At 31.0% G+C, this 20731-nt stretch overlaps 3 protein-coding genes across 3 annotated transcripts; all 3 read right to left on the reverse strand.

Annotated features, from left to right (window-relative positions):
- Positions 1 to 493: 493 nt before the first annotated feature.
- Positions 494 to 8362, reverse strand: LOC105626846 (WD repeat-containing protein 19). Its single transcript, XM_012208141.1, has 19 exons — positions 8345 to 8362; positions 7611 to 7990; positions 6615 to 6825; positions 6421 to 6533; positions 5919 to 6336; positions 5625 to 5855; positions 5303 to 5428; positions 4897 to 5194; positions 4633 to 4831; positions 4453 to 4550; positions 4039 to 4321; positions 3351 to 3829; positions 2953 to 3263; positions 2684 to 2833; positions 2305 to 2401; positions 2039 to 2245; positions 1652 to 1938; positions 1500 to 1576; positions 494 to 1055 (listed from the first exon to the last, which is right to left on the reverse strand). The coding sequence occupies exons 1-19, from the start codon at positions 8360 to 8362 to the stop codon at positions 929 to 931; spliced, it is 4110 nt and encodes a 1369-aa protein (XP_012063531.1). The 3' UTR covers positions 494 to 928.
- Positions 8363 to 9217: 855 nt separating this feature from the next.
- On the reverse strand, positions 9218 to 12166 carry LOC105626856 (mRNA export factor). Its single transcript, XM_012208151.1, has 6 exons — positions 11909 to 12166; positions 11023 to 11196; positions 10649 to 10720; positions 10306 to 10587; positions 9727 to 9921; positions 9218 to 9655 (listed from the first exon to the last, which is right to left on the reverse strand). Exons 1-6 carry the CDS (start codon positions 12164 to 12166, stop codon positions 9569 to 9571), a joined length of 1068 nt encoding a protein of 355 aa, XP_012063541.1. The 3' UTR covers positions 9218 to 9568.
- Positions 12167 to 14135: 1969 nt separating this feature from the next.
- On the reverse strand, positions 14136 to 16272 carry LOC105618708 (fidgetin-like protein 1). The gene is made up of 2 exons (XM_012200240.1): positions 16085 to 16272; positions 14136 to 15891 (listed from the first exon to the last, which is right to left on the reverse strand). Exons 1-2 carry the CDS (start codon positions 16270 to 16272, stop codon positions 14136 to 14138), a joined length of 1944 nt encoding a protein of 647 aa, XP_012055630.1.
- Between the last annotated feature and the right edge of the window lie 4459 nt (positions 16273 to 20731).

The raw sequence follows: 20731 nt of genomic DNA on the forward strand, positions 1-20731 counted from the left end.
ATAGACATTACAAATGTCTTAAGCCTGTAGACTTATTTTCAGTCTTATCAATTTTATTCTTCTAATTCTTAGAACTAGAAAAAAAAATAAAAAGCTAAATTGAGATTAAAGTTAACCTACACACACGCACGCACGCACGCACGCACGCACATTAGTAGAAATTACACATTTAAACAATCTCTTCCTTTAATTTTTCTCAAAATGAGAAGTTTTTTTATCGCTGCACTGCAGGACTTTTCCTTTTGCCAAATTTCAAACAAATACCTATTTTATTTTAAGTAGCAGAGAGTGTACATCAAATTTAATTCAACTATAAATATAATTTTCGGTTATAAAAATATAAACAAATAAAACTGGATAGTTCTTTACAAGTTCTTTTCGTCTTTCATTTTTTTCTTGCAGCATCCATTTGTATCTATCTTGTTTCAAATAAAAAACTGTGAAGAACAAATCTAATATTTTGTTTATACAGATTTGTTCAATATATCATATATTAGAATCAGTCATTTTATTTATGGCAATCATCTACATTAAAACGCAGTTGCGTAGCAAATGACAATAAGTTGTTTTATACATGTAATATATATAATCTATTTATATTCAGATAAATTGTACTTATAGTGGACGGCACTGTTGTATCGAGAATACTGACGCTTTGTCAATCGCTAAGTCGATAGAAATAGTTTATTTACTACCGTTATTGTTTATAGATAAAGGCACCGCTATCTTCTAATTACGTTGCGTTTGCCCGAGATAACGCGATAATAACAAGGCAGCTCTGATTCACGCAACATATGCAAATGTCTATATAAACTCTGTCTTTCTATTGTACTCCTAGTTTGTGAGCTATAGCTGCCTCTCGTACATTTATGTATTCTTAAATATATAAAAAGTTTATACATGTTTGAACTTTTATAATCTTACATGTTTAAGCCTTTATAATCACTTTCTCTTCTTGGTAATCGAGGTATGGACGGATATCAGTGACGGACGATACGGCTTCGGAATTAACTCTCTCTGAGCACATTGGACAAGTCTCCTCGGATTCCACAATTCTAGATATAACAAATTATATTGTAATAGATAATCTTAAATAGTATTTACATTCTTTTGTGATATCTTGGTGAAATTTTTTTTCAACATTTTTATAATAAATTTCAGAATTTTTCAGAATAATTTTATAACTTTTTAAAATATTTTTTTCTAAATACTTTTTAAAAGTGTTTAAAATTCTTCATAAACGTAATTTCTAAAATGTTCCGAGATTTTTAAAATTTCTCCAATTTTTATAATTTTTGATAAAATTTGAAGGGATTTTTGAAAAAATTTAAAGAGTATTTTTTTCAGAAATTATAAAATGAAGAAATTCTAGAATATTTTAGAATTCACATATATAAATTCTAAAAAAAGATTTTCTCGAAAAGATATAGTACTTCTCTAAAAAATGTTTCAACTCATAAAAATTCTGAGAAAAGTTTTTTTTTGATTAGAATATTTACCTTAGAAATTCACTTCTGATGGCTGGGAAATCACACTGGGGGCATACTGTAAAATCATCTTCCACGATGTGTCGTCCCTGCAACCAATGACGATAGAAACTTCACTGGTGTTTTTTTATTTTCGTTAATAAGTGACAATTAAAGAGCCTTACCGTTGCGATGCAAAAAGGTATGGTGTTTTTACACTTATCACAGGTTACTTCAGTCTCGGGAAGTCTACTTTTACAGTATGGACACGGAGTAAGAGGTTCATCCTCATTCTCGATATCCTTCGTTCTCGGCGGTTTTCTAACGATTGCCTCGATCTTCTTGCTATACTTCGCGTCGACTTGTCCCCGATATTCAGGGCGCATCAGCATCGCGGCAAAATTGAAAGCCGCGTTTTTTAATCCCGCCCGATGACATTCTATTACGGTTGAAGTTAATATCGGTACAATATCTGAAATATATAACGTATTTATTGTATCATAAATTGATTTTCCGAATATTTTCATTCGTATTAATTAATAACCGCGGACAGCGATTCTTGTTATACTAACGTGAAGGAAATTTTGATATATTATTGGCAACCCTTATAAGCATTCGGGCGCCTCGTAAATGATCGCTTCTCTTCACGTGCAATCTCACCAGAATATAGGAATGAAGGAGTCTTAAATTGGTTTGCATTTCCAAGGGTATCGTAATTTTATTTCTCTTCAATTCTTGGTACATACCGAACAAAACGTCATGAGCGTTTCTATAATTTCCTGCAATAAAAAATCCATAATTACAGCGCTACATTTTCGGTATGGGCATAAATACATACCATTAATTTGCTCCTCATTTGCAATTATAATCGCCGTTTTAGCCGCTTCTTTATATTGTTTCCTAGCCATATACAATCGAAATAAATATTTCGGATCCTAAATAGAAAATATAAACATATTAGAATTTGTATAACACTAGAAATAATATTTTTTACTCGCTAAAAAAATTAAGCGAATAAATTACTATAAAAATAAAGAAAATACTGAAAAACTGAAGATTTCATCAATATAAAAGATGTAATTATTAAAAAGTTAAAAAAATTCAGAATTCTATCTTTGTACAAAAATATAATATTTATCTAAAAAAATAGAAATGATCAATAATGATCATTTGACACTTCTTGTGTTTGTAAGCAACATCTACATAAATATAATAACCTTTGGTACTCCATCGCCACCTAATAAAAAATCTATCAATTGATTAGCTAATTTATCATCTTTAGAAGATGCGATAGCATCTATGGCGTAAGTAATTGCTCTATCGTCATCTGGAACTAATTGAGCAGCTTTTAATAAATGTCGCAAAGCCTAAAAAAAGAAATCCGTCAAAACGTTGATACTGTATAAATAAAATCAATGTATTGGGAATGGAAACAAACTTTCCGGACAACCCAATATATAAATAAAACTTGATATTGCAAATTTACCTTCTGATATTCTTTAGCGTGGAAATAGTATTTTCCAGCTAAAAGATTATTTTTCTGAGACTCGAAATGCATTGCGAGGCTTCTAAAATCTTCTTTCCGGACATTAGTGTCATCGATCGTGTTTACCAAGATTTCTCCATACAATTCCATTTTGCCGTGCTGATTGGCCAATTGAAAGGCTTCATCGTGACAGTTTGATAGAATTAGGAATTTGATAGCTGAATTATAATCATTCATCTTTTGGAAATACTTTGCAATCATTTTTGCACCTTCTATGCTTTTAGTTTGTTGAACAACTTCAACACTACGAGCTGTAAAATAAAATAATATATAAAATAATTAAGCATGTCATTGGAATATTACTAATATATCTTATGAGCAAAACGAGATATATTTACCAGGATTATTTAAATGTTCCAAATTAATTCTGATTATATTATCGTAATCCTTGGCGGTTTCATATGCTTTGGCAGCTTCTTCATATTTACCCTCAGATTCTTTGGCTTTAGCGTATTGTATATTAATTTTTGCCGATGATATTTGCGGTAGGAGCTGTCCCACTTTGTGCCAATTTTTTAATTTTATATATGCAGAGGCAGCTTTGTCAAAGTATTCTGACTTTTCGTATAACTGCGCAGCTTCGCTGAATTGCTTCATTGATTCTAAAATCTCCGCACATTCTTTTCGTAGTAGCCTTGAGCTTTCGTTATCCATAGCTATTCCAACGCCTTTTCTGCTATCACCACATCTTATAGACATTCTCGCTATTCCCGCTAAACATTGAGTTCGATGATGAGGATTTTGCGCAGCCAAAGTGGACGTATTATAGTCGACTAGACCTCGTTCGTAATTTGTTAAAGCTTTTGGATAGTTTCCTCTGCACAAAGAGATATATTTAGTAATTCTTATATATTTGTAATATATATTTGTAATATAATAAATTTGTTATACATATTTTTATGAAATATTTTGTTAAAGATAAATAATTGGCTAATAATAAGTTGTAATCATTATATATTATCATCACATATAATCTAACTTTATTTTTAATGAAGTACTTAATGATACTAATTAAAAAAATCTTACGTAAACTCCAATTGTTGGGCGTACTCTCTGGCGATAAAAGGGATTTCGTCGGGTTTTAATTTTTGCGCCAAACTTAATGCTTGTTCCCACTGCATTAAATCTCTTCTCAGATACAAAGCCTGTACAGGCTCGGAAGATTGCAGAAAGTACTTTTCGGCTTCATTATAATTTCCTAATAATATACACGCGTGACCGCATAACAAAGCCAATTCATCTATATTTTCCATAGCTTGTAATGTCCACACCATTGCTGCATCTTCCATTTGCCGAAATACGCGAATAGCTATGACATACGATCAATTCAATTAATATATTTAAATAATATAACATATTGTAATATATAAAATTAATGATTGTATAACATTAATTATACAACATCATAATTATATAACAATAATATAACATTACACTTACCAAATTCGACATTTAAATTTGCAATAGCGCTTTGTCCCAGTTTTAGCCATGTATCTTTGTCGTTCAATTTTTCGCAACTACTCCATGCTTGCTGAAATCTAAAAAATAATTCGAAAATAATTTCTTTTAAATATTTTATACACATTTCCCTACTTTCAAATTGGATTATGTAAAGCTTACCGTCTGCATAAAATTTGATTCTCAAAAATCTCATTAATTTTTTTTGATTCTACGATATTCCCTACTTCTTCGTGAGATGCTAATGTTAATTGTATTAATTTACTACCCATTGTACTCAGCGTTACTTCGCCAGAATACATTAGTAAAGGCACTGAATCCGATGGCAACTTGGTCGTATTTATTTTTATTATTTTGGTACCTGTTCATAATCAAGTATGTAAGACTTCATAATAATATGCATAACGCTCATTCAGGTCTACTTGCCTTCAATAAAGTATTTTACGAAAATATATGTTACAATAATGCTTTTGTTATACACTGCAAATATAGTACGTTCAAATATGTTCTGATCCCAGAGAATATCATCAATGTTATCAGGACAATCAGGCACAGCAATGGCCGTTTCGTTTATCGGATCAAATACATAAACATCCAACTTATTGTCAATGAAACACAATTGTACTCCATTCGCATCCAGATATAGCTCCTTTATTCCATTGTTATGTATAAATTCAGTACATTGATGAAACGTTTCCAAGCAAAAATATATAATGTGACCCATCTAAAAATTTAAACGTATAATCATAAAATTTAAAATGTATAGTCAACATAGACGTATAGTCTTCTAACTTATAACATTATTCAAAATTATCTCATGATTCTAACTTACATCATTACCATAAACCAGAAAATCAGAGCAAAGTGCATGACACGTTATTCTACTATGGGAAGAATTTGAATCTGGAAACATCTTTGTATCCTTTCCGCTATTTATTAGAGCCTGATCGGATTTAATCTGTGCATAAAGCAGAATTAACAAACCTGTCTTGTTTTTGAAATTTTTATTGAGTTGTCCGGAAAGTTCGTGCCGATTTTGAAGGAAAATTGAAACGCAGAGAGAAGATTTAAATTTTAGTATACATTTATTAAATTTAAATTTTTTGCGGCACTTCTGGACAACCCAATATTATTAATTAAAAATTTCTAATTACCGAATGCAATTGCAGTTTTCCATCGAATAGCGCCGATACATATGTCTCGTTCAAGTGTATACTATCTATCGTAGCCAAATAGTCCCTTTCGAAATGTATTTGATCGTAATGGCTTATAGACAAATCCCAGAAGAGCGCTCTATTATTTAATCCTACTGCTAAATGTATTGGTCCCACTGCTAATATTGCCGGTTCTATTATAGTATTGATTATTTGCGGACTCGGTTTGTCCTGAAAATATAATTTGTCCTGATAAAAAATGTCTACTCTATTATTATGCATTAACAAAGATACCTTGTCTAAAGTATAAAGATGTATAGCTACTTCCATTAGACTCGTTAGTAATGCTATTCTATTGCCGCAGACGCTGGTTAATTTTGGAATCTCTATCAAATAAATTAAAATATTGCCGACGTAAGTTACAACTGCCAGCATCGTTCCATCCGTCGACCATTCGATATTGCTAATTCCATTCTCATTGATCACCGTGATCAACGTCTCGGTTTCCTCCAGATTCTGCAAATTATGTACTTTCAGCGTATTGTCGCCGCAAGTAGCCACTTTACCAATTGCTTGACTCAGCGCAATATCTGACAGAGAATCTCTATGATTCTTGATTTGAAACAATTCTTGACCAACTTCCTTTATATGTGTAGATATCGCTATAAAGAAACCAGCCTCGAATCCTACTAATATGTAACCGTCGCCATACCTATAAAGTGAATATGCATGTACATCATAATTGATATAATAAAGAGCTTATTAAAATTATTTGTTAATACTAGCAAATAATTACCACTTGTAAGTTACAATTAATCCATAACGTTTCTGAAATGCCAATTCGATAGGGTTTTCTGGATCCAAAATATTGTACAAGAACAATGTCGTTTTACTAACAATAAGGGATACCTAAATATATTTTTGAATATATAAAAGTAACAGTATATAAATATTTTAGATATTTTTCATAGCGAGTGTTATAAAATATACCGTGTTTTCACCGCCTATCCTATGATCCATTTTCATCTCGCTAAATTGTATATGAGACGGATCGCCTTGAAGAGTTATCTCTCGACGAGTGTCTCCTTCACTCGTACTGATAGTCAAAACCTTGTCCTCACTTGCCAAGGCAAGAAGACCATCCATCGACCATGCGCCACATAAAATACGCTTTCTATGTTTTCCCAAAATAGGTATCCGCCTATGTAACACAAAACATTTAAATAAAACAATTTTAAAATATTTTACACATTGTGAATGCTTTCTAACAAAGATACAAATAACATAGTAATACAATAAATAAATAAATTAGAGATCCTATAACAAAGTCTGGCCATGAATGATTTTGTTAAAAATTTTAAGAGAGAAAAGTATGTATACTGTTCCTGTGTATATATAATGTGTTTGAAAAGTAATGATAAATCTTTCGCATAGGGGCAGAATGGATTAAACTGAGAAGAAAAGTCCTCTACCATTTTACAATATCCACGATGGTTAACGAATTAACTTATGAAAATAATTAAATTTGTTCAGCCTATTGCCAAATACAAGCGCGCGACAAGATAGAATCACTCAGCGCGGTGAAGTTCGCGTTTGTCGTTGCTAGACACGTTATTTACAAGCGGCAATTGTTGTCACTAGACATTACATCTAGCGTTTTTCAAACACTCTGTATATTTTTTTCACTTTAATTGTCTCACTCTGTAACTTAAGATTATAAAGTGAGACAGTATAAATTAGAGTTAAATTAGTGTCATTCATACTATATTAGATTAATATGAATTAAAAGCTGCTTTATATATATATATAATATATAATATCTAAACACAATGACATCAACTTCAGACTCTATTATATACTGTTTATAATGAATCATTACATTCTTGTTGCTAATGTTAAGTAAAGACGAAATGATCACTGATATTACAATATCTCTTGCTAGGAAACATTATTTGTAATTTGCTTGTCTTATGATTGATATCATACTTGGCATTTATGTGATCGTAAAGCACTAGATTTCCTTTCTGTGTCCCTATAGCCAATAGACAACTCTTCTTTGCCCACATCATACAAGTAAGCCCGTCCCTCACACCCGCGTCTATCTGGGCCTTTTTTCCAGTAGTGGCGTCCCATAGAATTATAGTTGATGAATTCTGTGATATTATTGCTAGTAAATCTCCATCTGAGTCCCAGCCAAAGCCAGTGCATAATCCGGAAATTTGTATTCGTTCCTGAATATCTCCTTGTCTATCAAAAACAGCAACGGTGGAATCGCAACCTGTTGTGGCCAAATGTGTGCTATTACCAGGGCGCCAAGAAATATAAACATTACCACTGCCATGGGGTTGGTCTAGTCGATAAAGGACCTGTTTTATTAAAGGTACACAATAAATAAACATTTCTCTATAGATTTGTTTTTTTATAGTTGAATTAGTTGAACTTTTGAAATTTAATTCGAAATAAGAGTATGTGCTTGATACTTGGTTAAAATGAAAAAAAAATTTACTGCAGAAATAAAAAATAAATCCCATAATATAAATAGTAGAAAATCAGCATAAAATTTGTGTAACAGAAGATCAAATGAGACTAACTAACAGGGATATAAATTTGATGGTCAAAATAGAATATATTTTTCTTTTTTTATATTGTTAATTTTTTTGTATCATTAACATTTTTATTAAATAATTTCATAAAGTAGCTGTCAATGCTACATAACCTACCTTCTCCGACGACATCATAACGCGGAGAATATATCTCTCACGGAGAAATTAGTCGATCGGCGCATTTAAATGATAGGTCTATACGGCATTAGAATATGCATAGCTTAAATATTGATTTATTAAACTGTCGCTTTCGCGTGCCGATATATCTCATACGTCGGCCATATTGTTTATATTTCTATGCAATTGTGTCTGAGGATCGATTCTTATCTTCAATCAAGGTGAAAATTTCAAAAGTGAACAAATTTACTAGATATTGGCCAATTAAATTATCAGTATTCTAGTAAATTCATTTTTGTAATTTTCATCTCAAGATATCGATTCTCTGTATAGCTTTTGATCGATTTGTGTTAAAATTATTAGATTTCTAACTCTGGTACCGCAAATTCGTATCCATTTTGACGCGAAACGCGGCCATTTCGAATTTATGCATTTGTACATATGTACTTTATTTTAGAAAATAAATCTGTTAAGTACGTAAATAAATGTTTTTTTATTGTAATTAATTTATTTATGATGACAAAAAATGTGTATAAATGCTTAATTCATGTATCATTTAATACAGGTTTATTTGTTGTAGCAATTTAATGCATATGTGTGTGAAAATGCACGAGTTTCTGATTTTTTTTAATAAGTAATTTAAATTTGACTTTGTTAGGAATAGATCATATTATAGCTAAATAGAAATGTTAAATAATAATAATATAATTACATCACCTAATTAATTGATATAATTATATCAGCTTCTTATATTTCTTCAACAATATTCGGAATTGTTAAAATTATCATAGTTATTATTATTCAACTATAATGCGTTATTCAACTAGAGAAAGGAAATTATATTGTAAAAAAAAGCGTGTACATGCAATTTTGTTAAAAAAATGTATTTTATTGGAAGAATTATTTAAATATTAGCTCACTTTGCGAGTTATGGCATCAATTTACCGTAGTCCAATATCTTAGAATTCATCGTCGCGTTCTTATGCAAAGATAAATAGAAACAAATAATATTATGATATTATGTCAAAACATGCTTCGCAGTACCAATTCTTTATGTCATAATATACAAAAAAAGCCAATAACTACTATTTTAACTGTATTTTATATTACATGTATATTAACAGTTGTAAAAAGAAAGTATCAATAGTATAGTTTTTGAATGAAAATACATGAACTCTTGTAATTATATCTAAATTCACACACATTCGTTCGAATGTCATCAGCTTAAGGCGTAGCCTTCGGTTTCAGTTCATCGTAACACGGTCTCAGGAAGATCTGATTTTTCTTCGCTGGATTATAGTACTCATGGCCCTGAAACATTTGTAAATTAATGTTGCACACAGACCTTTCAACGATTATCGTACTTCAAACGACAGCGATACCTTTGACCAATCGTAAGAAACAGCGTAGGCGAATATCTGTCCATTGTGATTGAAACAGCAACGTGTAATGGGTTGCTCCATCGTTTCGGAGGATTTCAGCTTAGTACGTGCATCTTTGTCCCAAAATCCAAAAGTACCATCGCCGCCTACAGTCGCTACGGTGCCATGTACCGGGTGGAATGCTATATCGTTTACCTGTCCACGAATCGATATTATTATGCATTTGTCTAACAATAAAGAGATAAAAAACGTGAAGTTTGTATCAGACTACAAATTAGAATTAAGAATAGATTGAAATTTGATGAAAGAAAGCAGAGTTCATTAACTTGATATTAGACCTGTTCTTTTGAACTTTCTTGTACACTCATCTTTTCTTTTTTTTTTTCTAAAAAACATAGAGAAAAAAAGGAGAGATAAACTGCACAATAAGTTCAGCTAAAAACAATAGATCTATATATTTTCTTTGTTCTAATTGATTAAATTTCAAGCTTAATCTGACAGGCTTAACATGATCTTAATTTAATTTCATTTTAATGAAAAGTCTAAATAAAATCACCAAAATTCTAAAACTAAACAAACCGCATAGATATCTTGATATCCATTAGGTGTGCCATTGGTCCTATGACACTTAAACGTAAAGTTCTCCTTTGTACTGAGATTAAGATGATGAATCGCAACGCGTCCTTCTGTGCTTCCTATTGCAAAACCGGTCGGTACTTTTTTCTTGTCCCTAAAGATCGCCACACAACGGTACTGATATTTTAGACTCAACTCGACGGGTTTAAATTCACGTGGAGTAGTCTCCAGATGATAAACTATTAAACCACGTCCAGCTGTTCCCACAACCGCCATAGGATAGTCCTGTGATATTATTAATATCAATAATGCTGCGTAATGTTTATTATATAGTTTGTGTACTTACAACATCCGAACAATAGCATCTTTCAGGAAGATTAATGATCAATCCAGGTTTAGGACTGCGTAGATCCCAAAACTGGAAATTTTACATTGTGATAGAAGAGTTAAGTAATACAATATAAAAAAATATTTTAATAATAGTGACTAATATTTAATTATGAATTCCATCACTCACACTATACTAAATTAGTGCATATTAAAGGCAGCTTTATTTTTATAATCAATACATTTTGTTAATTTCATGTATAACAGCTTTTAATATGTACCAATCTAGTATAATGCAATTAAGACAAATGATCGAATAAGAAAATTGACCAATAATAAACAAAAAAAAATTGATAAAATATAACAAAAATAAAAATGAAAATTGAATATTACCTTTAGTGTCTTATCCCAGGAACCAGTCATTAGACAGGAATATGAAGATGCCTTTATCCAGTGACATGTTCTAATAGGTGCATCATGAGCTGCCACTTGTACGCTCTGATTTGTAGCCAAATCCCAGCACTTTGCTGTCTTGTCACAGCCTGCCATAAATACTTTGGTTCCATCCTAACAATTATTAGATAACTTATTATATATTATAAGATAGCTTATTATTATAAGTATGTAATATTTAATGGTCATTTAGTCATCCAGGTAGTATGGAACATTTCAGCAATATTGTACCTTTCAACTTTAGTATATATTATGAGAATGTTCTTGCTATCTGGATAGTCATGTTCACCATATATAAGATCTATTTCTTCAGCTAAATTTCTTACATAAATCATTTTTCTTTATTTTCATTTCATATTGGAGAGGAGATAAAAAGAGGAGAGATAAAACATTTATATATGTAAATATAATAAAAAAATTTATAATAGTTGCTGTTTCCTTTTCAAAAGTGTCTAAAGTTATGTGAGTATTTTACACTTAGACATTAAAACTTACTTTGATGACAAAGTTATCATAATAACAGGTTTGTAATCTCCATTTTTTAATATAAATTAATAAGACTTAATAAAATGACTTTAAACAGTTGAATCTCACCAAAATGAAAAGGAACATATATTCAATTGAGTCACAAATGTAAATGACTTAAGTTTTGATGAAAATAGAAAGCAATCAATAACATATTATATACTATAGTATTTTATACATTTCATATTTTATACATGACATTTTTTGAGAATACAATCCCTGATCTATAATTACAGGTAATGTTGAAAATATTCTATCTACCTCAAATACATTCAATCAACCTAATTGTCGAAAAACTTACATCACTCCAGCACACAGCCAAGACTGGCGCTGCCATACTCTGCATGGATTTTGGTACAGTCTTGCCCGATTGTTCTACTTCCCAGCAACGAACATTACAGTCCCAGGAGCCGGCCACTAGAAAGTTTTGTTGTATGGATGCCGGACTAAATGCCAAGCTCGAGACCGAGTCGTCCGGCGGTGAGACAACTTCGAAGTCTTGCATCGGATTCGATGTATTCGATGTTCCTGTCCTCAACGCGTTGCTTTGATTGAACATTTTTCCTTGGTTAAATCCCACTTGTCTCTCGAAGTGCTCGCGAATTTCACGATTTCTATTAAAAAAATATCAGTGATGATAGATTAATTCCACGCGAATCGTTGGAAATCATCTCATGCAAAATGTATGCGATTATTTACTTCTTGTTTACGTCACGCAGGTAAGAACGGACCCTCTACATCATCCACGCTCGGAAAGAATCCAATCTGAATAATTCGAATGAAAGAGGCTGGAAATATGGAGTGAACGCTCTAACTTGCTCCAGCTGACTAGCTCTATTTAAGTTGGACTGAATGAATTGAATCTCACAAGTCGCAAACAATCGCAAGTGACGAATTTAACCAAACAAAAAGTCGATCAGCCTCCAATAGTTTGCTCTCCATTATTTGTTCTTGATTATTGCGCGCATGCGCCGCAATATGACAAGAAATACAGATATCAAGATGGGAAACAATTTAGACTAGCTTGCTCACTAAGTAAATAAACAGACTGCGTTCCGTTTCACGCATGATGCATCATTTATCCTTGTTTCGGTGAATAAAAAGAATAAATAATGCAGCATGCGTGAAACGGAACGCAGCCATAATTGGTTATTATTTAAAAATTTTTCATATATAATACTAATCATATTCAATCGCTCGATAAGCCTAGCTCGGTATGCCTAGCTGCTTTGATGTTTTGAACTCATCCAATTGGCTAGCTCCGCTCGCCGAGCAAATGAACATAATTGGTTATTACTTACAGATCCAACCAATCATGTACAATCGTTCGATAAGCATGCCTATCCGTTTTGTCCAATTACCAACGAAGATTCACATTGCATGCGATAATTTGTTACGATTTCATTTATCATACTGGATGCATTTCGTTTCACGCATGATACGCATAATGTATTATTTAGGGCCGATTGTTCCATTTTTTGATAAATTTTATCTGTAAAATAAATCTGATAATCCGCGCACGTGATTGAGTAATCTTGTTGCTACTTACCCAATAGGTAAAATTTATCAAAAGGTGGAACAACCGGTCCTTATCCTTATTGTTCATCAAAATAAATGATGCATCTTCTATTCACTGTGAATTATTTAGGCATTGAGAAAATTTAGAGGCTTGAATATGCTTATACTTAGTTTTAATTTCATTTCAGTCTTAATAAAATCTTATTATTGATAAATGATGCATTATTCACATCATGCGTAGAACGGAATGCACCTACTGTACATGTAACAAAAATTTTTTAATGATAATACGCTTGGTTACAGAATAAAGTTCTTAAGTTTTCAGAAATATTCTATTCTGTTATCAATTATATTTGAAAAACTTGTTAATTGAAATTCTACTAATTTAATATATATTTTTTATATTATTTTGTGTTACTTATATAATATTATATGTATATTACAAAATAATATAAATATTATTATTCATGAATATAATGATAAAGATTATATTCATTTATATTTATTTTAATGAATCTATAAAATAATTATATAATATAAAGAACAATTTGTATAATATATTAGGTGTGGGAAAAAGTTCGTGACGTTTTTCCTGTTAGATGGCATTAAAAAAAACGCTACGAATTTTTCCCCATATTTAATATTAATAAATATACCGCTTTTAAAATTATACAATAATATACAGAATTTTATAATAGTAACTTTGAATACGAATGATTGAATTTGCTGTAAATCAATTGCAGATTAATTATAAGGCAGATCGTTTACTTTGACAAATATTTAATTAATAACTAATATTTTAATCATGATGTAATAATTAGGAACGAATTAGAATTCTTACTAAAAAGAGAATTTATTTTTATACAAAATAATATATTTATTAAAAAACTTGAAGTTACAAAAATAACACGAGAGAATTTCTTTTCAGTAATTTATAATTTATAATTTATTATTATTTATAATATATCATTAAGATAAAAAATATAATTAAGTTATTTGCACATATTACATCAGGTTTTATAATTCTGAGCAGTGCCAGAACCATAAATACGATCCCATTCGATGTAAATCTTTAAATCCGACTGAGACACACTAGGTCGCACGTTAATTAACGCCTGTTCAAAATCACTATTTGTTATGTGTCTCACTTCCTCCATTTTTATATCTTCAAGTTGACTGAAGGGAATGCTCCGGATCGGTTCCATACTTGCTTCCTTACAGAGATTAGTCATATCGGCGCCGGAATATCCTGCCGATTTCTCCGCGATTTTCATGATAGCTTCTTCATTAAGATCGTAATTCACCGACATCAATAAATTATTTATTATCTGCTTGCGCGCTTCAAGTTCCGGCAGAGGAACATACAACCTCTTGACGAGACGTCTTCTTGCCGCCTCATCCAGCTCTTGCGGTCGATTGGTTGCACCAACGATTAAAATACGATCTTCCTCAGATGTTGCCGCGCCGTCTAGCTGCACCAGGAATTCCGTCTTCAGCCTTCTGGAGGACTCGTGCTCTGTCTCCGAACGCTGTGTCAATAATGAATCGATCTCGTCAATGAAGATAACGGATGGCTGATGAACCTTGGCCACTGCGAATAACGCGCGTACCATCTTCTCGCCGTCGCCAATCCATTTGGAAGTCAGAGAGCTCGCTGAAATTGAAAAAAATGTAGACTTGCTTTGCGAAGCTATGCATTTGCCAATGAGAGTCTTTCCTGTTCCAGGTGGGCCGAACAGCAAAATCCCTTTGGGCGGACGACGGAGACCCGTGAAAATATCTGGTCTCAACATGGGGAACACTATTACCTCCTTGATGATTTTTTTTATGTATTCGAGTCCTGCGATATCGTCCCACGTTATCGTTTTACCTGAATCCATGATCTCATTTTTGATCAATTCGATCATATTTGGATCAATGTTCTTCAGCCTTTCATCCTCTACTTCTTCGTTCGCTTGTGACGTATTGTAACTTTGCGCCGACTCTTCCTTATCGCGTTTGAAAGGACAGATGAATTGAGAATTAGCCGCCCCTCGACCGCCCAAAGTCTTCTTTGGCATAGACTTGTTCTTCTTCATCTCTTGGATATACAATTCATCCCTGGCACTCCTAAAGGAGTCAAAATCGATTTTTTGCGTACTGGCGCTTTCACTGATAGTCTGTGGAGGAGCAGTTGGTTTTAATTGTAGCACATGAGGATTTATTGGTCTGTACGAGCTTTTATCATTCATATTATTATTGCTTAACTTAGGAGGCACTTTTTGCACAAATCTGTCCAAATTCTGATAAGAAGATTGACCATTTGTTTGTACTCTGGGAACATTCTGTTTGATGGAACTTACATGTTTATTAAAATTTTTAGGAATGTTTGTGAAATACGTAGATGTATTTTGTTCACTGCGTGTGTTATTAGACTTCAATGAAAGTTTTTGACTTGAATTCTGATTAGAATGTGAGATTTTTCTACTTCTTTCTATGTCTTTCTTTTTTGAGTTATTCATTAGTTTCTCTATATCCCTATCACTGTAAGATCTTTCTTTACAAGGTAGAGTATTGAGCTTCTGACAAGTCAAAGGTTTTATAAAATTCAATGTAGCGTCCACATCTTCTAATTCTGACTTCCACTTCAATGGATCATTTTTTGTATCCAATAGTTGAGATTTAATCTGTTTCCAGTAATTGTTTACTCCGTTCTTATCCTTTATCAGGCTGTGATAATCTTGAAGACCCTTTCGAAGCAGCACAGCTGCCATATCTTCTGAATTACTATACAATAATAAGAAGACAAAAATGTATAATAAATTTAATATAATAGAAAACTATAGATGTATGAATATTTTATTAATATATTAAGTGTAGTAAAAAGAAATCCATTATTTTTCCATTCAATTTCATGCAAAAATCATGGATTTCTTTTTACTATACCTAATATTAATATTTTAATGAATATTTTACTTACGACAACTTTGTTGTCATATACTTCACAGCAAGAGACTTGCGTTCAATATCTGCGACATCGAAACAATCCTTGTCTTTTTTTGAAAATATCAGAGAATGATAAGCAGCTAAAACATTATTTTTCTCGTCTTTCGAATTTGGTGGAGTACACTGTGCATTTGCACTGATAGAATTTATATGCTTATTCATACTTGATGTACATCGATTCAAAATTGAAGCTGAGGAGAATTAAATTGAATAATTATCAAGATATAGTAATGCATCTAAAGATAGCTTTCAGAAATTATCGTGATTTAAACATCACCATGTCTCAACAAGTTCAGTAGTTTGGCTAAGATTGAATATCTCTACATATGTCACTAGAACACCTGTTGCAGCGAATATTGCGTACAGAGAGTACACTCCCGAGGGCAGTTTGACGAGTGTCAAGTGAGTCGTATCACTACTGTTGTGGTTGGCTGTTATTGTGGTTAACTGAAGATGACTACGAATAACTTGCAAGGATTCAAAAATACCGATATAATTTCGTTCAATTTCTATATGCGATCAATTTGTATATACGAAAAAGAACCTGGTTTTTTATTTCATTTATCCGTAAATAAACGATACGTTGTCGTGATACGTTTAATATCTAACTTAGAACACAATAAGCCTGAAAGTAACATAATTTTCGTCTATTAGCGCCTCTACAAAATATGGACATGAATTATGCACGAATATTTCTGATGGTAACATGACTAATTGTAAGACTTGATATCCATGCCTTATATTTTCTAAGACTATGTATGTATAAGCTGACTACTGAACATCGATATTTTTTGTCTACGATAACGAACGATCGAGATACCCAAAGAGAAATGAGCTTCCCTACCGTAACGGTTGTTTATATACCTTATTGGAAAGCTAGCGATCACCAATGAGCGTTCAGATAAAATGAGCGCAGTGAAATACCGTGCCCATTGGTCGGTATGCAAGTGGTGGGGATAAAGGCTTGCGGGATAGTATAAATTAATAGGGGGACTTTCGTTTCGCGTATTTGCATTGCAACATTTCATCGATTGCGGAACATTACGTTGCGCGGAGTAACGCAATCTTGGTTTCGTATAATTCTTTTATCAATACGGAATTATTTAATTCCTATTGAAAAACGAAATAAAATTAGATTAGTTAATTAATGGAAAATGGCTCGAAAGGATTGTCGGAATTTGCCGAGGTATTTATTATTGTATATTCAAATTATTAATATTTTTTGCTTTAAGAACTCTTGATGCTCTCGAACGGTTTTTTAATATCTTATATGTTCTAAAAAATATTATATTTCATGTTATGTTCTTAATAATTTGTATGTTACGTGCGCGTGAAATTGGCATTTTTTATTTCCCATTATATTTAAACATCACGTAATATAGATTTGACACTATAGCATATATACAATATTTATATACATACATTGATAATTTGACCGAATGCGTATTTCGCAATACTCATTTGACCGAAAAATCAAGAGTAATGCGTCGCTTTTGATGCGTGAAGTTTACACGCGAAAGACGCGCGGAACTGTTTCGCTATCTTGATCACATTTTATACTTTATTTGCAAACCACGGCAGACACGGAACGAACGACGCGACAGACCGGCGGTTCCGGAATGAACGACACTTTTCAATTAGTAAAGAAACTTGTATTAGTTTTATACTTTCCATTGGAACATTCAATTGATACAAACATCAATTTGGCTCTTGTATGTTAGATTTTAACAATTCATTAAAATGCATATCTCATAATACTTGTAGTGTATTATGCTGACCAAAAGTATCGCGCGAATAATTGGAAAAGCAACGATGACATTACGAGTCGCGAGAATCTAATTATAATATTAATGTGTCTATTCTACTATAATCTAAAGTTCGCGTGTAGTATTTGTAGCTAAAAAGTGCATAAATGCGAAATTAAGATCACGACGTAGTGTCGCGGAGTGTCGCGTCGTTGCGTCACCGCGCTGTCAGCGGCGCGGCGATGCGGCGTCACTTTTAGTACTTGAAGTTAACCGCGTACGAGAGACGAAACCACTTCATCATGATACTATCTTAATTTACGTTTCGTTTGCAGATCGCTGCGGGAGTAGAACAGCTAAATGATTGCGGATCAAGTAGCATCATTTTAATAGGTAAACGAACTTGCATCTAACTTATTCTCTTTACTTTATATTCATTTCCTACAATTTAAATATCGCGTAATATTGACATTGATAATTCGGTTGAACGCGTATTGTACAAAATACTTATTCGGTTGATATATATAGTCGCTATTGATATGAAATTGACCGCGCGAAGATATATGTGATATGTTATATTTTTGTTTTAAATGTAATAATTGTGAAATATCACGTATATCGAATGTACCGTAATTTCGTATGTTCTGATCTTTTTTACCATCGCAATACGATTAAATACGTGTTCTGATTAATTCGAAGCTATTGTATAAAGTACGATAAAACCGATTGTTATTCTAATGACTAATTATAAAACCACTTAATTAATAACTAATAATTTATTTGTTTTTCTAAAATAGATGTTACAGCATGAAGAAATAATAATAAATGAAAGAACAAAAGAAATAGAAGCCGGAGCAATAATCAAAGATGATGGATCGAAAAGTAATCATTTCACCATTTTATTATTTGTTATTGCAATGGAAATAATTATTTATATGTCTAGTGTAATACAATATTTTAAATTTATGTAATATAATTGAATACTGTATGTAATATACTATCTAATAAACAAAATTTTTATATTATATTTTAAGATCTTGAAATATTTAGCAAAATATTTGTAATTAAATATGAACAAATATGTATAAAATATTTTAAAATATAGATATTTATAGATATTTATAATTCATATAAGATTCACTTTTTATTAAATTTTGTATAAATTAAAATCACATATGTATAAGATTATTTCCATATATAAATTTAATTAAAATTATTCTTTGATATATTTAGTTTAGACATTATTTTTATTTTAATATATTTGTATGTCTTACAGATTATTATTGCACTCCAATATTACATATCGTGCAAGTGTAACCTGACAGATTTGATAACTTGTGAGGAAGTAAAGAAAAAAAATTGATAATCTAAGAGAAGGAGTAGGCTTAAGAGATACATCGCACGCCGAGCAATTTTGCGGTAAGGATTATTGCTTACTTGCATTAAATTAGCCTCTTTTTTCTGTTTATTCGGATTATTTGAATTCAATGATTTAAAAATAATAATTAGAAAATAATTAATCTGAAACAATAAAAAAGTTTATTTTTGTAAAGATATTATTTTAATAATGTACAATTATTTTAATAAATAATTGATAATTAATTGAAAAGTGATGGAAAAATTCTATGTGTGTATAAAAAGTATCTTTTAAATCATTAAATATTTTGAGCGTTATTTTAATTTGTAGTTTGATTGTATGTTACAGATTCATTGTAACTACATGGCTGATAACTCCATTCTTGCGCATCGATCGGTGAGTGATAAAACACTTTATGAATGAAGTAATGAATTTGTCAAAATTATGTCGGATTTATATATCAACGTTATTATAATATATTACAAATGAAAACTTTATAGATTTATTGCCTTAAAATGAATAAGTTATGAAACATTGTGATAGATATTTAATCTTGGATCCTTTTTTAATATTTGTGCCTTTGATATGTAAGAATGATTTTATTGAAATATTTAAAAATTTAATTAGATATATATAGACCTGAAAATAATTTCATTTGATGATTAAAATAATTAATTATATAGAAAATTCAAACGAGCAAAATTAATAAATTTAGGTATATTAGATATAAATCTACAGCGTTCTACACAATTATTCTGATATTTCAATAAAATTATTTTCAGACTTGTATTTAGTTTAATTCTTAGATATTTCATCAAAACCGGTTTTTTTCATGTATTATTGTGCTTAAAGCTACTTGTACAGATATGAACATAGAAAACGGGAAATAAAAATTATTGATGCTTATTCAAAAGAAATAATTTTTAACAGATTCAAAATAAAGATTTAAAATATGTACTATTAGAATTCATTATAGAAAACTATTGTTGATTTCCAATAAATTAAAAACGATGAAAATTTTAAATAAAAAGATAAATTAAGTTCCATTTTTTTTATAGAAATATAAAAAGTAAGAAATTAAAATAAAATAATTAAATCTAAAATTGAAACTTAATAAAAAATCTTAATAATTTCATATAAATATAGAGAAAGATCATATAAGTATAGGAAAGATCGAAATATAAGGCTTTCATTAACTTAAAATTATTAAAATAAATAAAAAAATAAAAAAATAAAGTAGTATTATAAAATTATAAAACAAAATATTGAAATTTTATTAATTAAAGTTTTTCTAAAGATTTATTAAATACGCAATATGTAAAATACAAGTAAAGAATTTTTGTAAAATTTGAAATTTTTGTTAAATTAGAAATATATTTTCTTTAACTCCTTCCCCAAATATTTGTCCAGGATTAAAATATTTTATAAATTAGTGCAAGAAAGTAATATACACACAAACACACACACACCCACCCACCCACACACACACACACACACACACACACACACACACACACAA

This window comes from Atta cephalotes, assembly GCF_000143395.1.
Source record: "Atta cephalotes unplaced genomic scaffold scaffold00001, whole genome shotgun sequence".
NCBI classification, from domain to species: Eukaryota; Metazoa; Arthropoda; class Insecta; order Hymenoptera; family Formicidae; genus Atta; species Atta cephalotes.

Excerpts from the sequence above, each read along its gene's own strand:
- LOC105626846 (XM_012208141.1), bottom strand. Across the intron at positions 2,246-2,304 it reads AAATGAGGAGCAAATTAATG|GAAATTATAGAAACGCTCAT; the intron begins GTATGTATTTAT and ends TTTTTATTGCAG. Across the intron at positions 1,056-1,499 it reads ATCAGAAGTGAATTTCTAAG|AATTGTGGAATCCGAGGAGA; the intron begins GTAAATATTCTA and ends TGTTATATCTAG.
- LOC105626856 (XM_012208151.1), bottom strand. The coding sequence starts at position 12,166 with ATGTTCAATCAAAGCAACGCGTTGAGGACAGGAACATCGAATACATCG. Across the intron at positions 11,197-11,908 it reads TGGCTGTGTGCTGGAGTGAT|GATGGAACCAAAGTATTTAT; the intron begins GTAAGTTTTTCG and ends AATAATTGTTAG. Across the intron at positions 9,922-10,305 it reads GATATCAAGATATCTATGCG|GTAAACGATATAGCATTCCA; the intron begins GTTTGTTTAGTT and ends ATTCGTGGACAG.
- LOC105618708 (XM_012200240.1), bottom strand. The coding sequence starts at position 16,272 with ATGAATAAGCATATAAATTCTATCAGTGCAAATGCACAGTGTACTCCA. Across the intron at positions 15,892-16,084 it reads TATATGACAACAAAGTTGTC|TAATTCAGAAGATATGGCAG; the intron begins GTAAGTAAAATA and ends ATTATTGTATAG.